The 18,101-nt window shown below is 40.3% G+C and overlaps 1 protein-coding gene across 2 annotated transcripts in view; it reads right to left on the bottom strand.

The window, feature by feature from the left end:
• Positions 1-18,101, bottom strand: part of RTEL1 (regulator of telomere elongation helicase 1) — a 44,599-nt gene that overhangs the window by 12,946 nt on the left and 13,552 nt on the right. For both annotated transcript variants that reach the window (XM_063172422.1, XM_063172423.1), the window contains exons 16-28: positions 17,451-17,532; positions 14,098-14,230; positions 13,674-13,787; positions 12,278-12,318; positions 11,445-11,530; positions 10,589-10,666; positions 9,819-9,896; positions 8,487-8,630; positions 7,623-7,738; positions 6,012-6,135; positions 4,678-4,831; positions 2,980-3,134; positions 929-1,024 (exon numbers count right to left, since the gene is read on the bottom strand). In XM_063172422.1, coding sequence (XP_063028492.1) covers positions 929-1,024; positions 2,980-3,134; positions 4,678-4,831; positions 6,012-6,135; positions 7,623-7,738; positions 8,487-8,630; positions 9,819-9,896; positions 10,589-10,666; positions 11,445-11,530; positions 12,278-12,318; positions 13,674-13,787; positions 14,098-14,230; positions 17,451-17,532 — 1,401 coding nt within the window. The remainder of the gene's footprint in view (positions 1-928; positions 1,025-2,979; positions 3,135-4,677; positions 4,832-6,011; positions 6,136-7,622; positions 7,739-8,486; positions 8,631-9,818; positions 9,897-10,588; positions 10,667-11,444; positions 11,531-12,277; positions 12,319-13,673; positions 13,788-14,097; positions 14,231-17,450; positions 17,533-18,101) is intronic.

Below are 18,101 nucleotides of genomic sequence, written 5' to 3'. Positions count from 1 at the left end.
AATGGCCCAGCGAGCAGTACCACTGCATTAAACCATGGCAGTCACCCCCATAATTCATCTTGCCCAGTGCCAAAACAGATAACTTCAAGAAAAATTCCTAGAGAAAGCAGCCAAGTATCATTGCACAATTCTATTCTTAGGAGAAGGGTTAACAAAATTACATCTATTCCAAAGCTGGAGGCTGAGCTGACTCAACATGACATCAGATAGCAACAAACTCCAAACACAACCTTTTGCATGAACCTGTTCTCTTCCTTCTATCTTCTCTTGCATATTATCGACTTTGGGATCAATTTCGTTTGCCAGGTGCTTGGCAGACTGTCAGACTGTCAGGGAATATCCAGTCAGGACAGCACCTTGGACAACTACTGGCACTCACATCACCCAGGGAATTCTCCTGAATTTATTGTGACTTAAGCAATTAGCTGCATAATGAGTTAACTGGGTTTGGAGACAGGTCAAAACATTAATGCACAGCTGCAGAGCTAACACACAACTATGATCCACCTCATGGGGGTAATATGTGATCCCTTACCCCAAACTGGTCAGTTCAACCATTTGAGGCTCTACCAGAGCAGCTGGACTTGCTCATCATTGTAGGTCCCTGCCAACTGAACTATTCCATTTTAATCAAAAAGAGTGAAACCATCCACACCACCCTGGTCAAATTGTTCACAACACAGTCAGTGTCAGAAAACAATTCTTTTCACCTACTACCCTATATGGACCTGTGCTTGATTTGGTCTGGGATGTCTGGATTTGGGAAAGAGCACAACAAATAGCTTTCAGATGTGCAGAGATAAATATTTACATTTTGGAGAAAAAACACTTGTTCTAGCATCACGTATCTGTCTGCCTGGAAATTTCCAATTCAAATTAAAGCAATCTATAAATCAAAGGGATGGCACAGACACAGGGAAACACATACTGTATTGCTGACTAGCTTTATTTTCTTCCTTCCTCCTTTCTGCTCATCTGTTAATCTCTTCTCATACTGAAGGGAAAGCGTGGACAGACGATGTGCCTGTGAAGATGAAAAGAAAGTAAGTAAGGTACAAAAAATACTTTTCAGAGTTGTTGCCCATTTAATTTAGGTATGTCCAGCAGTAAAACCTGGTAACCCAGTTTGTGATACCATTCAAGGAAGTGGAACAAGTCAACCTAAATTATTTTAACAGAGCCTGGGCACGTACCTGTTTCTAGAGGGTAGAAATTTACTGGACAACTCACTGAGACCAAACTAGAAGAAATTAAAGACAAAGTTGGTCTTGAGGGTGCAAATTCCTGGCTAAGTAAAGCTGGACTCACAGCAGACTGCTACAGGACAGCCTGAGAGTGTACATAGACTGTGTGTAACCAGTGTTCACACTCCCCTTCACTTTCCTGCCTGGAATTCTCTTTACATAAGGGATTGGAATATAAGCAGCAAGTCAAATATTTATGATACAAACAGTAAATCAGAAAAATTATCAAAACCATCTTTTTAGTCCCGTGCTGTGTAAAGGCAGCACATTGAAAAGCATGATTCAGCAGAAATAAGGCTTCCTAGACATGAGCTGTAACTCACAAAGAAATCTGATTACGGGGAACTGCTATTACTTAAATGGATTGAGAAATTATTATTTGTATTGTGAATTTTTGAGATGGCAAACCAAATTCTTTCAGAATGAGAGCAGCTAAACTTTCATTATTTAGGGATCAAGAGTGCAGTGTAACATTGATTAAAGGAAAAATGATAACACAGATACTATGCTGAATGGTGAAGACAGGAAATGACACCAAGCCCATCCTCAGTCCAAATCCAATGCTCAGTGCTGGAGTCAGAGCGAAAGCTGGCTGCCTGAGAGCCACTGCCTGTCTCAGAACTACATTCACCAGACTGCTGGGATCAGGTCATCAATTTGGAAGCAGCACAGGGTGACCCCAGAGCTCTCCACAAGCCTCAGACAAGCAGCAATGCCAAATACACAAATAGGCCAAATACACAAATAGGAAGTGGACCTGAGCAACCATCAAGCTATTTGGTTTATCAGCTTGCCTAACTCCAGGAAATGCTGAGCTCTGCCAAAAGCACTGCAGCTGTGCTAAGAATATTCTGTATCTGAGTTACCAAAGTCCCTGGAAATGTGCCAGGCTTTCCAAAGAATAGGTTTTGGTGTCAATGTCATGGCCACCCAATGGGTGACAGAGCCCACTTCCCGCTTGGCTGCACACAAGTTAAATATTTGGTGCCCTTTGTACATTCCCTCTGATCTGTACGTGTCTCCATTCATGTCCTTGGGCCTACTCAGATATCCCCCAGACACTCCTACATTTACACATTTTACCTCAGGCATTCTTTCCCTGAGGAAAGTACTTAAGAATGCTGCAATAGGCATTGCTAAATGGGTCTGCAAGCCAACAGTAAAATGCTCCAGCCAAATAAAGGAAGTCACCTCTCCAACTACAGCAAACAGGGATTTTGGGAAAGTAAGAACACATCTTAATCACTGATGTATCAAAAAAACCAATCCAAGAGGAAAGAAAATTAACAGTACAGAAGCAGCTTTGTTGATCTTGTGATAGAGGATTTTTGATTCAGATAAAATATTCCACAAGTCAGCAACATTCTTTCTCTGGGGAAAATCCCTTTTTGAATTCAATATCTAGTCTCATACGAAGTGTTGACACAGAGTCTACCCAGGACAAATTGTGTATTTACAAATCCCTTCTCTGAGAGCTCCTTGCTCCGCAGAAAGTCTGGTTAACTTCCAGGAATCTCTGGTCAGCAGCCTTGGAGCACAGAACAAGCACATACCTGTCAATCATCTGCTTGAAAGTGGCAAGGAAACCCTTTGATTAATTATGAGAACTTGCAGCTACTGGTGCTGATTACAGTGAGCTTTTCTCGATAGAGGATTGAGCTGGTTCTCTGGATGCCAAAACCATTTTGCTTTAGAGCCTGCAATTTTTACTTATAAGGAAGTATTTTGCCATTACCTTTTCCTCTCCTTGCAAATCAGTTTCCTCCTCTGCATCTTCACTGCTCTTCTCACTGCGCTCCAAGGCATCCAAGAGCCCAACACATTTTCTTCGGGGTGAGACAAACTCTTGCTCATATTCCACACACAGGCTGGGTGCTCCATCTCCATTTACTGCCATCACAGCACAACACAGGAGACAAATTCACACTCCACATGCTCTCCTGCATTTTCTTTAAGTTAGTGATAGCTCTCCATCTTACAAAGCAACCCACAAATATGTGTTGATGAATTAAATAATCTTCCACCTCTTGCAAAATTGCATTATATAATTTAGTAAGAAGACTGCTTTTATACATCACTTCCAAAATTGCTCAAGTATTTGTTACCACAATCTGGCAGACTGCTCTCAAACTTTTCCTCAAGTCACTTAACCCAAAAATGGTGTAGGATCAAAGGCAAAAAGTCTTACTGCAGCAGCTGTGTTCAATTATTTTAGATTTATGGATTTTCCCAAAACTGAGTTCCAGAGTTTTTAAGAGATTTTGGTACAAAACATGATTTATTACTTTTAAACAGAGGAAGTTTTTTAAAGCTGACAATTCTTATAGTATCAATACCCATAAGACAGTTACCAAAGTTCCAAATTACATATTCTCACTAATCAGAATCCAGGTTTCAAATATAAGAATTTTGTCAAATTGGTCTCAGCTTGCTATTTCTGTAAGGCATTACCTACAAAATGTATTTCCACTACTTTGTGGAATTACTCCAGCAGTCAGTTACTGAGGAAAGCCACTATCTTGATAAGAATGGGAGTATATTATGATCAGTATGACTACAGGGGAGTTTGACGTTACAGCTGATGCAATGCAACTGAAAATCTCTATTAAACAGGAAATGCAGCTTCCTCCCTTCACCTCCAGTCCCACATTCCAGCCCATCCTTTGAGATGGATCTGGCAGTCAAGTGTATGAAAGGTAAATAAACTGTTTCAGCACAGCTCAGCTGCTCACTCTGCAACTGCACAAAAGATGGACTCAAATCAATAAAGGAGCAAAAAGTGCACAGTTGGAAACTGAGAGGGGAAAAAAGTGGTGGTCAAAGTAATCCCTTTTAACAATAACCAGCAATCACACTGGCTGTTACCAGGCTTTAAAGGCAATGTGAACTTGCCCTCACTCATAACTGATTAGGAACCACAGCTTTAAACAAACTTCATCGTTCTATTCCAAACCAGCAAGTAGTCTAGAGTGCTGAAAAAACATCTGACATGAGAAATGCTTTATTCTTTAGCATTCTACCCACAAAATTTTAAAGACTGTTTTGTTCCCATGCTCTTTTTGTTTTCTTAGATTACTGAGTAAGAGTAATCTATACAACAGGATGGAATGAGGACATATGGAAGCCAGTTCTAGGCAGAAAGAGACTTCCAGGTCTTATTTCCCAAACTATCTGTGACACTGCACCAAAACCTCCCCATCTATGGGACAGTTTTGCCAGCCCCATCTGCCTTTTGTCTCTGCAATTTCCTCTGCAATTGCAACTATTTTCCTCCATTTTCTAATGGTTAACTGTGTCCCTTCTGATCAGACTTTTACATCAGTCTTTGAGCTCTCCTTGCTTTCTCTCCCATTTCAGTTTCTAGTCTCTTGATCCTCCTTGTCATGGTTCAGCTTAAAACAAAAAGGTGCATCTGTGAGGACCCAAACATTACCTTTCCTTTTCCTCTTCAAACTTGGAACGTGGTCATCCAGATTTTTAGCTTTTTGCAGGGAGAGGACCTGCTCAGATGAAGTAGATGGTGCTGCATTGCTTTCACTTAGGGAACCAGCGTGTCCAGGAGGGCACTGAGGCAGGGGTGGGGGCATCTGCAAGGAGTTTACAAAGTGTTACAATAGGCAAAGACCACTTTTCCACTTCATCTGTGACCAAAAATCTCAGCAACAATCCAAAGACATCTCCTTTTCCCCAAATAATCTTTGGTAGCAAGACTGTTACACACTCTGGGTTTATGGGCTTTTGAAAAAAAGGATCAAACACCTCCCAAGTGACACAGCTGAAGCGCAGTAAGTGCACTCTAAGTGACCAGGTACCAGAAAAAGGATCAGGACCTGCTAAAGAAAATCAGTTCCTAATGCTATGCCTGCAAAAACAGCCCCTTCTGACAAAGCACATCGGGCTGTGGTTTTGATTTACCATGAAACTGTCACTCATAATCAGAAAAGATCATCAAGTCCTGCAGCATCATTCATATGTAACTAATCAGCCTGAACAACTATTTTAGCCTTGTAGTTGGCTAAAGCATCTTCCAGGAAGCTGTTCAAGTCTGCAAATGAAATTTTTAAGTGCTTATTTTAATCTTAACCTCTGTTTTGGAAACAAAGAGTTTCCCATTCTGGCTTCCAGCCCGTTTCTTGCTATGACTTTCTCCAGTGAATTAGGAAGCCTTTTTACAATATCACTTATTAAATCAAGGAATTACTACAGACAACATCAGTTTCCTAATGCTAATAGAGAAGCTGTTTTAGTAAAGATGACCCAGTGTTGAACTGCAATAACAACTGATGGTTTTTATTACTCTTTATTACTAGTCAGCTTCAATTTAAATTTTGGGGTATGATCCTTCCACACACATAACCCCTCCCTGAGACAGAAAGCCTCTGGATGCCAATATCAGTTCCAGGATTTGCATACCAGCCAATAAATACATGTTTGTTTAGCAGGAGCTGGAAGAGGAAGTTATTTTTGTGATGTAACCTAATGAGTTGCCCAGCATAAGAACAACATCCTGTCCCAGATCACTCATGGAGAAACATGAGGCATACCTCCTTCCAGTAAATCTTCCAATGTTTAGAAATGACAAGTGACCCCGTGCTGGGCAGGCTTGTGAGGAGCAGAGAGCTGGACTCAGTGATCCTTAAGCAGCCCTTCCAATTTGAGATCACCTGTGATTCTCTCACATCTCCCACCTAGCTTAGCATTCCCAGTTTCCAACACTACTCAGGAAGGTGGTTGTCCATTTTGTGGGGTTTTTTAAAAGACACTTACAGTTTCTTGAGCAACACGGAAGAAGAGGGAGACACTCCTGACCGCGTGCCCGAAGTTGTCATAAACGTTCACGTAGGGTCGGACCCACGAGGGCAGTTTGCCCCTGACATCACAAGTGGTGAACCTGGGCAGGATGGGAAAACCTGAGAATCATTTGCCAGGTTGGGCTAAATTAATTAAAAGAACCCTAGATCACTATCTGTCTTAGGTTGCAATGCAAGATGAGGCTGGGAGTGTGTATTCTATTGCCATCTGTTAGAACCAGGTGGGGCAGTTTTCTGTTAAAGGAAAGTGGAGCAGTTTTCTTTATCTCTTCCACCCATCCTCCCTCCAGGGAGATATCTTTTGTTAATGGGCCATTGAGTATCACTTCATGACTGATAAAATTCCATCATCCCATTGGGAGATGCTCCGCCCAGGGGGAGGAGCCAAGCATTCCTACCTGGATATAATCTGAGATTTGGAACACCACAGCAGCCTTTTCCCACTGGATTCCCAGAGGAAGACCAGGCCCATCTGCACCACCACTGGACCTTCAGAGGAAAACTCTACCCTTCTACAATGGTGAGTGCTCCACCAGAACCATATCTGTCACTGCAGGAGGGCTGCAGCCACCATTTAATGGGACTGCTGCCACCACCCTGACCCACAGGGTGCCAGGTTGTATTCTGACTCTGTTAGTGTTGTTTTGTATTACTGCATTTTTATTTTCCTAATAAAGAACTGTTTTTTCTACTCCCATATCTTTGCCTGAGAGCCCCTTAATTTCAAAATTATAATACTTTGGAGAGAGGGGATTTACATTTTCCATTTCAAGGAAGGCTCCTGTCTTCCTTAGCAGACACATGTCTGTTCAAACCAAGACACTATCCAAAAGGACAAGAGAGGAGCACCAACACAAATAAAGACATAACAGTGCAGTAAATATAATGGGGTGATGCCTTCACTCAGGAGAAAGGGCTTTGCTGATTCCATGTACTATCAATTAAACTCCTGTTGCCTATAATATACATATTATACTAATTAGCATTACAAAAATGCATATTAATGCACTATAATGTTAATATAGGATATGACTATAAACAGTATTGTTTCAGTAACAATCTGTCCCCATTTCCATTCTTGTTCTCTCAAAACACTGCAGTGTTGATGACTGCCATCTCAAATGAAAGATGGAGAAAATGCAAGATCATAAGTTATTGTCACATAATTTCCCATGGCATTACAAACATGAATTCCAAAAATTGGTTTATTTTCCATTAAAACCATTGATCTCCTTCTGCAGCTCCAAGACTACACGGACGGGGAGCAGAAGATAACAATCCAGCTAGTTTTATGAAGTAGTGTAATATTTATATAAATTAATTTTATTATTATGAACAGTAGCCTTTTCCAAACAGCAACATCAGCACATTTATATTCAAAATACCAGCACCTATGTTGGGATATAAGCTGTTGATGTTATTGATGCTCCAAACCTGGAAGTGCTCAAGGCCAGGTAGGACAGGGTGGTGGAAGGTGTCTCTGCCCTTGGCAGGGGGTTGGAATGAGATGAGCTTTAAGGTTCCTTCCAACCCCAAATATTCTGGGATTTGGTGAGCCAGGGCTTACCTGTGGTCACACAGGAAGATGGCCCCATAGTCCTGGCGGTGCCTGATGACCCGGCCAATGGCCTGGTTGACAGCCCGGGACGCTTGCTGACTGTACCACTCACGCCCAGAGAGATACTGCAAGAGGTAGGAGGAAGAATTAACATTGTTCACCATGTTAAATGTATTCTCTGTGCTGTACAGCCATTATTTTTTACCTAAAGAAATAAAAAGTGAAGCACAGATCTTGGATAATATCAACCAGATGTACTGACAAGTCTCAAAGAGCTGAGGAAAACCAAAGACGGACTCAAAAGTCACACCTGATTTCCAGAGCACAGAAAATTCAAGTAGCAATGTCCAGCTGGAGAGGCTGTTTCCTGTATGGTGCACTCAGAGCCCTGGCAGTACAACAGACTCTTCATATTCTTTAAGACTGTAGATCAGACTAAATTGTCACATCATTCATTCTTGTGCCTGAAGCAATAGAGCACCAAACCCAAACACCATGACACACACCACCACACTTCCAAAACAATCATTCCCAAAACAGCCAGTGCAGGCCATTCTTCCTGCCCACCCACTCTCTGGATGAAAAACATCCCTCAGAACAAGAGATGAATAACACACATACAAAGATTTTGTAAACTTTAATTACAACCTTTATTAGGGCCTATATTTAAGACTGTTCCAGTACATGGAACCTTCAACACTGGTTAAAAAAGGTGGCTGGATTTGTGACAAATTCCCAAGCTGTTTGAATTTCTGATATTCATGGTCCCATGAGACTGAGAGGAAAACAAAACCCAGAACCCACTGGGACAAGAGAGAGAACCAATGACAAGAACATGCAAACAGCCAAGAGTGAAAAGCTGCCCAGTCTTACCTGTCCACCTGCACCACTTTTCCTCATCTCATCCAGGAATTGCATCTTTAAAACGACTCTGGGCTCCATACGAGGGGGAAATGGAAGCCCAGTAATGATGACTCCTCGTCCATTTATGTCTGCAAAGTCCAAGCCTTCACTGGCCTGCAGGGACAGAGTTTTCCATCCTCAGTGGAGTTTGCAGTGACATTTCAGAGCAATTCAGCAGTTGTTGGCCCTTTTTCTCCATTCCATTAACTCCCTGGTCTAGTGTAGTTAATCAATAGTGTCAATGAATAATCTCAACTAGATTTTTTTTTTCTTTTATTACCAGGAGTTTAAACTTGGCTTTTTCCTCTGCCAAAGCACAGCTCAGCAAACCCTGTTCACAGCTGTTCTGTTCCTAGATAAGATCAGCTGTATTGAGAACATGTCAACACCTTTGTTTAAACCTTTCACACCCTGGGTTGTTGACAAGACATAACAACACAGCAAATCTTCTCTGACAGTAAAAATTAACAGAATCACTTCAAAGCAATAACAGAAAGCCATCAGGTTCACCAGACCATAGTGCCATGCCCAGCAGCTGTGCTGTTGACATTCCATCAAGTATCTGTCACTCATGTGTCCTATACATGCTCACTGTGCTGGCAAATCACTTTGTGAAACGAATAAAGTTGAACAGATTGAAAAAAAAAAAATCAAGGAAAAAAAAAGCTGTTTTGTTTTTCAGCTGAATCAATTATCCAAATCTCATCAACAATACTTGAGAGAGCCACATCTTTTCTTCACTTCAACAGCCTCTTTGGAGACTGGGACTAAAGCTGCAAAAGAAGTTGTAACTTCTTCTGGTATACAGTAAACAGCAGCAAAAAGGCTCGAAGAGTAATTTCACCAGTATTTCCACTGATAAACATAAGTCAATTTACCACCACTGGAAGATGCAAAGGAAAGGCCATCAAATGCATCCACAGAACAGGAAGTTAATAAAGCAAGTGTTTTAAGACTAAGCATTATGTTTGGTTTGCAGCAGTGTTGTTTTAACTTGTTTCATTACAGTTCTCCAGAACGGCTGCTCTTATCTAATGGGTTATGTTTTCAGTGAGCAGCCAACATGAAATGCAAGTATGATGCTCATCCACTTCAGAGAAATCAAAATGTGTCCCTCCAATAAAAACAAGAGTGAATCACACAGAAATGTGACCTAATTTTGAAAAGCTTCAGAGCACTTGTTTTTTCCCCGCATATAATTACAGTCAAATAACAAGAAATGTATTTAAATCCAAAAAGGAGGTTTTTTCCTATCAATTATATAATATGACCTCAGATAAAACAAATTCTCAGTTACATTACCTTGCCACGACACACTGCCAAAAAAGCAGCTCCATTTGACTTAGGACAGGCGACTTTATCATAGTAGGCATCAATAACCTAAAATATAAACAAGTTTAAGAGGAAGAATGGTATCATCCTGTACTAAGATCTTTGTACACTAAGATCTAAACTGTGATTAATTTGGCTTAGTATAACTGTCTTTACTTTTAAATAATTGCAAGTGTGAGAAGCCATTTTCTCAGTAAAATCCTCGCATCACTGTGATATCCAGAACACATCTGGGTAAGCACAAAAAAATTCAGGTACTTCTGATAAGATGGACCATCCTGTGTTTCTGCAGATTGTTAAGTAAAATAGACACAACAGGAAAGCAATTATAAATATTAATTATTCCAAGAAGCAAACAGAATGGCTATAAATAAATAGGATGACACTGTACAATTGTTAAACACCCAAAGCAGGATAAGCTGGGAGGAAAAGTCCTGCAGAACATTCACAAATGCTGTCTACTGAAGCGACAGCTTTCTACCAGCTTGATTACTCAGCACTTGTGTGTGTTGGCTGCTCTACGTCACCAGATTTAAATGAAGACTGAACCCTGCATGGCCAGACAAGAGAGGAAAGGAAGGATGCACAGGAAAACTACACTTCAAAGTAGCAGTCAGAGTTTTACTTTCACTCTAGGCCAAAACCTGGGGTGTTTCATACCCAAACACACTTTAGAAAAGGTCATTAAACATAAAAACAATTTCTGAAAATGATAGAAGTATGTAATGGAAATAATCGACCTCTGAAAAGCTTCCTTTGTTCCTGGGTTCCACAAACATCGGCTTCACTTCTTCTATTCTTTTGGCAAAATCATGCTCCTGTTGGAAAGAGAAGGAGCAGGTCAGAAATGCCAAGTGAGCTCACTCCACAAGAACAGAAACACTTCTTCACCACAGCCTGCTCCTCTCCTGCCAAACACTGGAAGAGATGGGAGCAGAAATGTGCAACCCCCTGAGAGCACTAGCAGTGATTCCTTGCAGTTGGTGCACCTCAGGCATCAGGCAGATGGGAGAGTTGCAGCACTCACCTCCCAGTCCCACACCACAGCATGAAACATCTTTCCCTGCCTTTTCAAGCAGCATTTAAACCAGAACTGTTCTGGCAAATCTCACCAGGGACATTCAACTCATGAGCACAGAAGTACCAGAAGTTACAGCTGCAATGGTTGCAAATTAAAAATAAAGAAGAAATGCTCATATTGGACTTTTTTCCTCCTTTTTTTCAGAGGTTTAATAAAGAAAGGTCTAGTGAACTAAATAAAATGTGATATCAGATGGAATAATATATTAAGATTCCTTTGGGTTTGGTTTCTACAGCATTGCACTTCAGTATATTGTGATCAAAATAAAAGAAGCCTTACCTGAGATTTTACCTTCCAGATTTTATAATTTACTTACTAACAAAAAATTTTTCATAGAATCCCAGAACATTTTGGGTTGGAAGGGACCTTAATAATAATTTAGTTCCAACTCCCTTCCATGAGCAACAACCACTTCCAATAGAAGGTTTTTAATATAACATAGTTAAATGGAATAACTACAAGCTGCCTGATGCAAATAACCAAACCACCTAACAAAGGCAGAGCAATGAACATACTCTCCAATATTCCAGGCTCTTATCCATGACAGGGTAGGATGGGAAGAACACCAAGAGCCCATGTGGCACAACTCGCACAAGGTTGCCTGCAGGGAGAGAAGACAAGTGTGCAGCTGAGGGCATTTTCATCCTGGGATGGAGAACATGGACTGCAGAGGAAAAACAACAGTGTGGCCTCCTTCCCAAATATTTTCTACTTTCTTGACATGAATGATTGTGTATTAGAAGTTGTTCAATTTCTTAAAATAATTTGATAATCTTGTCAAGGTGTAAGTTTGAAGCCAAACTAGCTTTCATTTCTCCTCCACATCCTTCAAGCATTTCTAGATTTAACAGATTCTTTTCAATCATGTTAGCCAAGCTACACAGATGATCTTCTTTTATTCTGTCCTTATGTGTTATGACTTTGTAATTCTATTATAAAAGATTACCAAAACAATAAATGCTGTCTTCAGGCAGGCTTGACATAGTCTAAAGTATTATAAAAAATTGCACTGATTTCCTGTGATTCTCAATTGCTTTGCTGCATCATCTCTGGGTATTGATTTCCTAGTTTGAACCACTTTCTGACTGTGTTTAGGAACCACACTTTTGATCCAAACACAAACTCCTGACAGAAGTCCAGACTTGGAAATATGAAACCAGAGACTCAATTTAATGTGCTATTGCAGCAGCCAGTTGCCTTGAGCAAGTAGAAACATGGAAAACCTGATAGCAGCAAGCTATGCACTGCAATCCTTTACCTTTCTCTTACTGCATCTTTAGCATTGCCCTTTCTAAATTTCCAAATATCCTGGGCATGAACCCATCTCTGAAATCCACACTTCACTTACCAATTGTTTTCCCCAGAGAAGATAAATAATCTTCTGAAAACCTACAAAAAAGAAAAATCAAATAACACCATTGCATTTCATTTTCTATGTTTTTCATCCACACTGGCTTCCTTTGACATTCACCTAAAATAACATTTCCAGACTCCCAGTTGCTCTCCCTTCTGTGGCAAGCACCAACACCAAGGGCAAGAATTAACAATACCTTGACTACATTTTATTAATACTATTAAATACTCTTATTGATAGCTCTGAAGATGATCTAAGCTTCAATATTTCAAAATGTTCAGGTAGAAATGGCAGCCATGTGAGTAGCAACACATGTGAGAGTTTTGCCAGGAAGTCTGCCAAGCCTGACTAACATTAAAATTAGGTGTGGTGTTGCTGCAATTAGTTTGGTTACTATGGTTATTACTCAATAAATCACTTTGTCTTTGGCTGAAGAAGTCCTGCTCTCCAGTGAGCAGGACTATTTATGTTCTTCCACACCTGACTGAAAACTCCCCTATTCTCTCATGCCTTTATGCTCCTTTTTTTAGTGCCTTGTAGTTTTGTGTACTGTTTTCCCAGAAAATTTATATATGCAGGGAAAAAACCTAACATATATATTTTTATAGGACATACAAAAACCAGTATCAGCACAGACATGTTGTCAAAACACAGTGAACACAGTGAATCCCTTTCCTTCAAAAAATCCCCATGTTCTAAAAGCCCTAGAGGGGTGGAATCCCCAACCCTCTTTCTTTAAAATACAGTATCTTCAACAGAAATACACTGAAATAGCACACTAAAGCTTCTGAAAATAAGAAATGCAGTCTGAGGGTTTTCCAGATTATGACTTCTCTGTAAAAATCCATTACAATTGCTGAATCCCTTTCCAGTTCCGTGGAACATTTGGCCTTTGCTGGCAGCAGAAGCACTGCCAACTCTGAACAACAGATAGAAAGAGACAAAGTGATGGAAGACCAGACAAGCAAGAAAAATGATGATGAAAAGCTTGACAAATATTTGGACATGTTTTCCTTAAGAAGGCAACCCAGAGGTGAAAGAGAGGCTGGGCATGGTGACAAGCTTTAAATATAAAAATAGTTATTGCAAAGGCCAGTCATGTTTCAAGTCAATTAAGCCTTCAGCAAAAAAAAAATTGGATAGGATTCAGTGAAGCTCCTGGGGGATGGCTGTGGGTGCAATCCCAGCTGAGGCTGGCCAGGGCCATCAAGGAATATCAGTGCCTGATCCCTTCCAGACCTTCAATAGGAGTGGTTAAAGGGTGTTGTTATTCAGCATTTATCCAAGAAAACCACTAGAGATCCCTTACTTAGCTGGCATACTCCTGTTAACAGAACCCAACGCTGGAACCCAAAGCTTCCAAGCAGGATTCCACATGGAAGTTCATTACCTTCTTTCATAGGTGGAAGTAAGCACAGCTCCATCAGGTCCCTTTGGAATGATCCCCACCCAGAGCTGGTGTTTATCAATTACATGAGGATTCTCCAGGCAAACAGGAAAAGGGCTGGAGAAAAAAAAAGAGGAAGATCCCAGTCATACCCATTATATGATTCCCTACCATTTCCAGAATCATAAGAGTGGTTTGGTTGGAAGAAACCTTAAAGCTCATCTCATTCCACCCCCTGCCATGGGCAGGGACACCTTCCATTATCCTAGGCTGCTCCAAACTCCATCCAGCCTGGCCTTGGACACTTCCAGGGATGGAGCAGCCACAGCTTCTCTGGGCAAACAGAGGACTTTAAAATCCTGAGATAAAACCTAAATCCATTTGTGCATCTTTCAGGAATGGCAGTGTCCCAAACCCAGGTACTCACATCTGCATTTCCATGGTAAATGATGAGAGGGGGGAGAGTGTCCCACTGGTGAGGATGATTGTCCTGACTCCCTGTCGAACGAGCTCGTGCATGCTGTACCCAGGGCTGAAACACCAATAGCTTAAAGTCTTCCCTGCATTAAATAAAGAGAAAACACTAAGAAATCAAAGTGGAAAAACTAGACTATGACCAGCATATGGCACATGGCACTTGAACTTCTGAGAGTAAACCAGACAGCATCCAAAGTCAAAATTCCAGGGGTATGGCATGTCCTGCTTTGGTTCTTCCCAGATTTAATGACTTTTAATGAAAATATCACTGCTTCCTCATAATCTAACAAGACAGTATGTCCAACCTTGCACTGGCTTGAAAAAAGAACCCCTTCTCTATGAGGAATTTCCTATGTAACTATATAGGCTATAAATCTTTCACCTAAACTTCCCACTTTCCCCAGAGTCAACTCAAAAACATTACAATTTCTGCTCAAATCTTTTGTGGGATGTGGTGACAAATATATATATATATATATATATATATGTATTTTAGTGTGTGACTCTGAAAATATGTAAGTTATCAACAGAAAGAATATTAAGAAAAATAAATAAATCACATCAGTAATTTCCTTCATTGCTCAGCTCAAGCTTGCTGAAAACTGCATGAGCTTGTCAGAGACACAGGCACAAGGGAATGAAAAGAAAATCCATGTCAAGAACAAGAGCAGCCAAATGAAACACCACCTTTAGTTTCTGTTTCAGCTTTTCATGATTAGTTTCAGTAAAAAAAATAAATACCTCTCACTGAAGTATCACGTGAATTTCTTTGAATTTTACACAAGTCAATCAAAGCCTTCATTTCCAAAAGAAAAAGCTGGTGCTTTCAGGAAATCCCCATTAAGACGTGCCCAGTGAGTCACTTACTGCTTAGAATTACAAGTGAACATTTAGCTGAAAGTTTTATCCTTCCATCTCATTTGGACAGACCTATCCAGACAATGCCCAAATTCTAGAAGACTCACATTCCAAAATTCAGGAGAGTCCCTCTCTTTCTAACTCACACCAACAATTGGTGCAAATTAGTTTGGACAAGCCAGTGAGTATCTGCAGATAAGAGCAAAGTCACTCAGCCAGGAACCCAAGAAATCCCAGCACAAAACCAAACTGGGCTGATATGGGATGGCCTGGAAAAGGACAGCAGCCCCTCATGTCTGCTCCTCCAGTGCTCAGTTGGAAACACATTTCTGTAACCCAGCCAGGCACCAGTTCCCAGTTCCTGGACAAGTTGGGGCTGCTGTACATTTTTAGCCTGGTGTGCTGCAATTATGTCTTTAAGCTTAACAACAATAAATCCATTTTCAAGGTTCCATTCACCAGCAGGAAGTGTTGGGCATTAAACAAAGCTGGTCTCTTCTTTCATTCCTGGTACAAGGACAGCTAATGCAAGGAGAAATGGCTTGCTAATAGTCTACAGCATGATGATTTAGAGCAAATGTTAAACTGCAACAGTCCAATACTGTTGACATAAACAGCATCTGTTCCCAGATGACTCAGGCAGCAATCTCATCAGCTACCCCAAGCTATGCCCCTTGTCCTCACCAACTACTTTGTAGAGAATGATGTTTGAGTGGACAATTTCCACAAAATCCCTGGAAAACAGCTGTTCTTAAATGCTTGAATTATTTCTAGACCATTTGCTCCATCACTACAGGAAACCAGAGACTCCATCTATCATGTCTGGCCTCTGCTAGGCTTACATAAAGGACAAATGTCAGCATACTCAGGTGTGTTACACAGGTACTTGCAAATACTGTTCTTATTTGAAAAACAAATATATCAGAATCCATCTACTGAATCATAGAATTCTCTCACTGCTTTGTATTTCTGTGTATAAATTCTCCAAATTATGCAATTAACCTAACAATGTTTGTATTAGCCTCTTCCTGCATCCATCTTTAACCAAATCCACTCAGAATTATTCCTGCATCTTAAAACTCCAATTGAGGAATATCTCAGGAAAACAGCATTAAGAGATTACTAAACAGCACTAATTTAATGGAAACATTTAAGGGGCTATTATGTGCAAACCCAGTAAATTCTTGAAAATTCATTCTTTGAAAAATGTTACTTTTGCCCTTAAAAGAAGGACTACCATGAAAGAGATAAATACACACTAATGAGCACTTAACTGAGTAATTAAGTAGAAACTAAGTAATTAAGTAGATAGTTATGAGACAAAGTATTTACAAAAGTCTCTGAAGAGTGTTCTGTTAAGAAGGCTTAGGTAAAGGGATCTGCATCTGCCTTCTGTAATTGAAAATGTCAACTTAAATTGAAAATTTCAACTTAATTATTAAAAAAATAAATTAAAATATCAGAAAGAATGAATGCTGCAGTCCAACAAAGCCAAGTTTGATGCTGCTTTATAGGAGCATTAGGATAAGCCTTTGATTCAGAGGCCAAGTTTCTTTTCTTCTAAATATATAGTTCTGAAGTTACCTCAGTTATATTGAGGTAATTCCAGATACTGGGAACTGCAGAGCATAAGGAACAAAACAGGTGGGAGGAGACTGACAAGGGAGGAGATTGGAAAGTATAGCTGAAGCTGAAACTCTCAAGAATTGACAACACACCCTGAAAGTTGCTCAAAACAGGAAGTTCCACAAAGCAGGTGATCCCAGAAAAGGTAAATATGCCCCAGGGCAAGGCATTTTCTGCCTCAGAATTCACATGATCTGGACAAGATCTCTGGTATATCACATGAAACTTCTCTACAGAGCTCCAAAAATGAGCAAACAAACTGTAACACCTCCACAATGTAAATAATTTCAACAGAGAATGGAATAGAATTTCTTATACCACCTCTGACAAACATTTTTGCCATCAAAACTGTAACTGAACCCCCTTTTTGCCAAAGGCAGTTACAGCCTTATTCAACACCAGTTTTGTGTTTAAGTCAACACAGTTGTACAGAGAAATCCAGCTGGTATGAGAACAGAACCTGTAACGAACCTCAGTAGCAACCTGAGGGTTGGAGGAGAGTCCCCCATTCTTGGCTGCTCTGAAGATTTTGTCTACACCAATACAACAATTCCATGATGGAGATGATCTTTCACCACAATCATCACCCTAAAAGAACTCCAGCAGTGCACAAACCACCAATGGTACAAGAAATTCTTATATTGAGATGGCACATGCCACCTCCCCTTCAGAAACAACTATAAAAGTGAAAAGCTTGTCCCCAGCTCATTGAATCCACAATAGAGCTGCACCTGTTTTCTTCTATTTGAATCAGAAAGGAGCAGTTGATGAGTTTTCAAGGCAGCTTTTGCATGAACCTCCCCAAGAACAGTCCTGTACCTTGTCTTTTTGAAGATGATGAGTTCCAGAGATCTGTCCTTTGTTTCTTTTTCTGATTACCATTATCCACATGAATATGTACCTGAAGGAAAGTAGCAAACATTTCTAGCAATGGCTGCAGAAATGAACTTGAACTTCATCCCTCAAAAAAAAATAAATGGCCTACATTAAGAGTAATTAATGCAATTATTGCCACTTTTACAGTTTTACTAAGGTTATATAAATTTCCTGTCTCTTTTCTATTTTGCTTCCAGTATTTCGTAACCATGAGCAAAAAAGTGCATCACCATCCAACCAGTCATTTTTGAATCAGATGATGGGAGCAGCTTTTCATAGGCTGACCTGAGCAGAGACCAAAAACCCAATTATTTGGGTATTTCCACCAGCATAAACCACACAGATCAAATGCAGAACACTATCATGGTGGAAAGATTTGCTTCATTTGGCAACAAAAATAGTATAAAGTCTAAATGTGATATCTAGAAAAAGATCTGTTCCTAAAATTCATCATAACAACACATCCCATAAATTCCAAACTTTAAACAAATTAAAACAACTTCAGGGAGGAGGTTCAGTGGTTTTGCTGCAGTTGCTTAGCACTGGGCTAAACTAAATATACAATATTGGAAGAATACCTTGATTCTTGTTTAA

This window comes from Melospiza melodia, chromosome 19 (assembly GCF_035770615.1).
Source record: "Melospiza melodia melodia isolate bMelMel2 chromosome 19, bMelMel2.pri, whole genome shotgun sequence".
Classification (NCBI taxonomy): domain Eukaryota; kingdom Metazoa; phylum Chordata; class Aves; order Passeriformes; family Passerellidae; genus Melospiza; species Melospiza melodia.
This window is presented reverse-complemented; position numbering and strand designations above follow the sequence as displayed.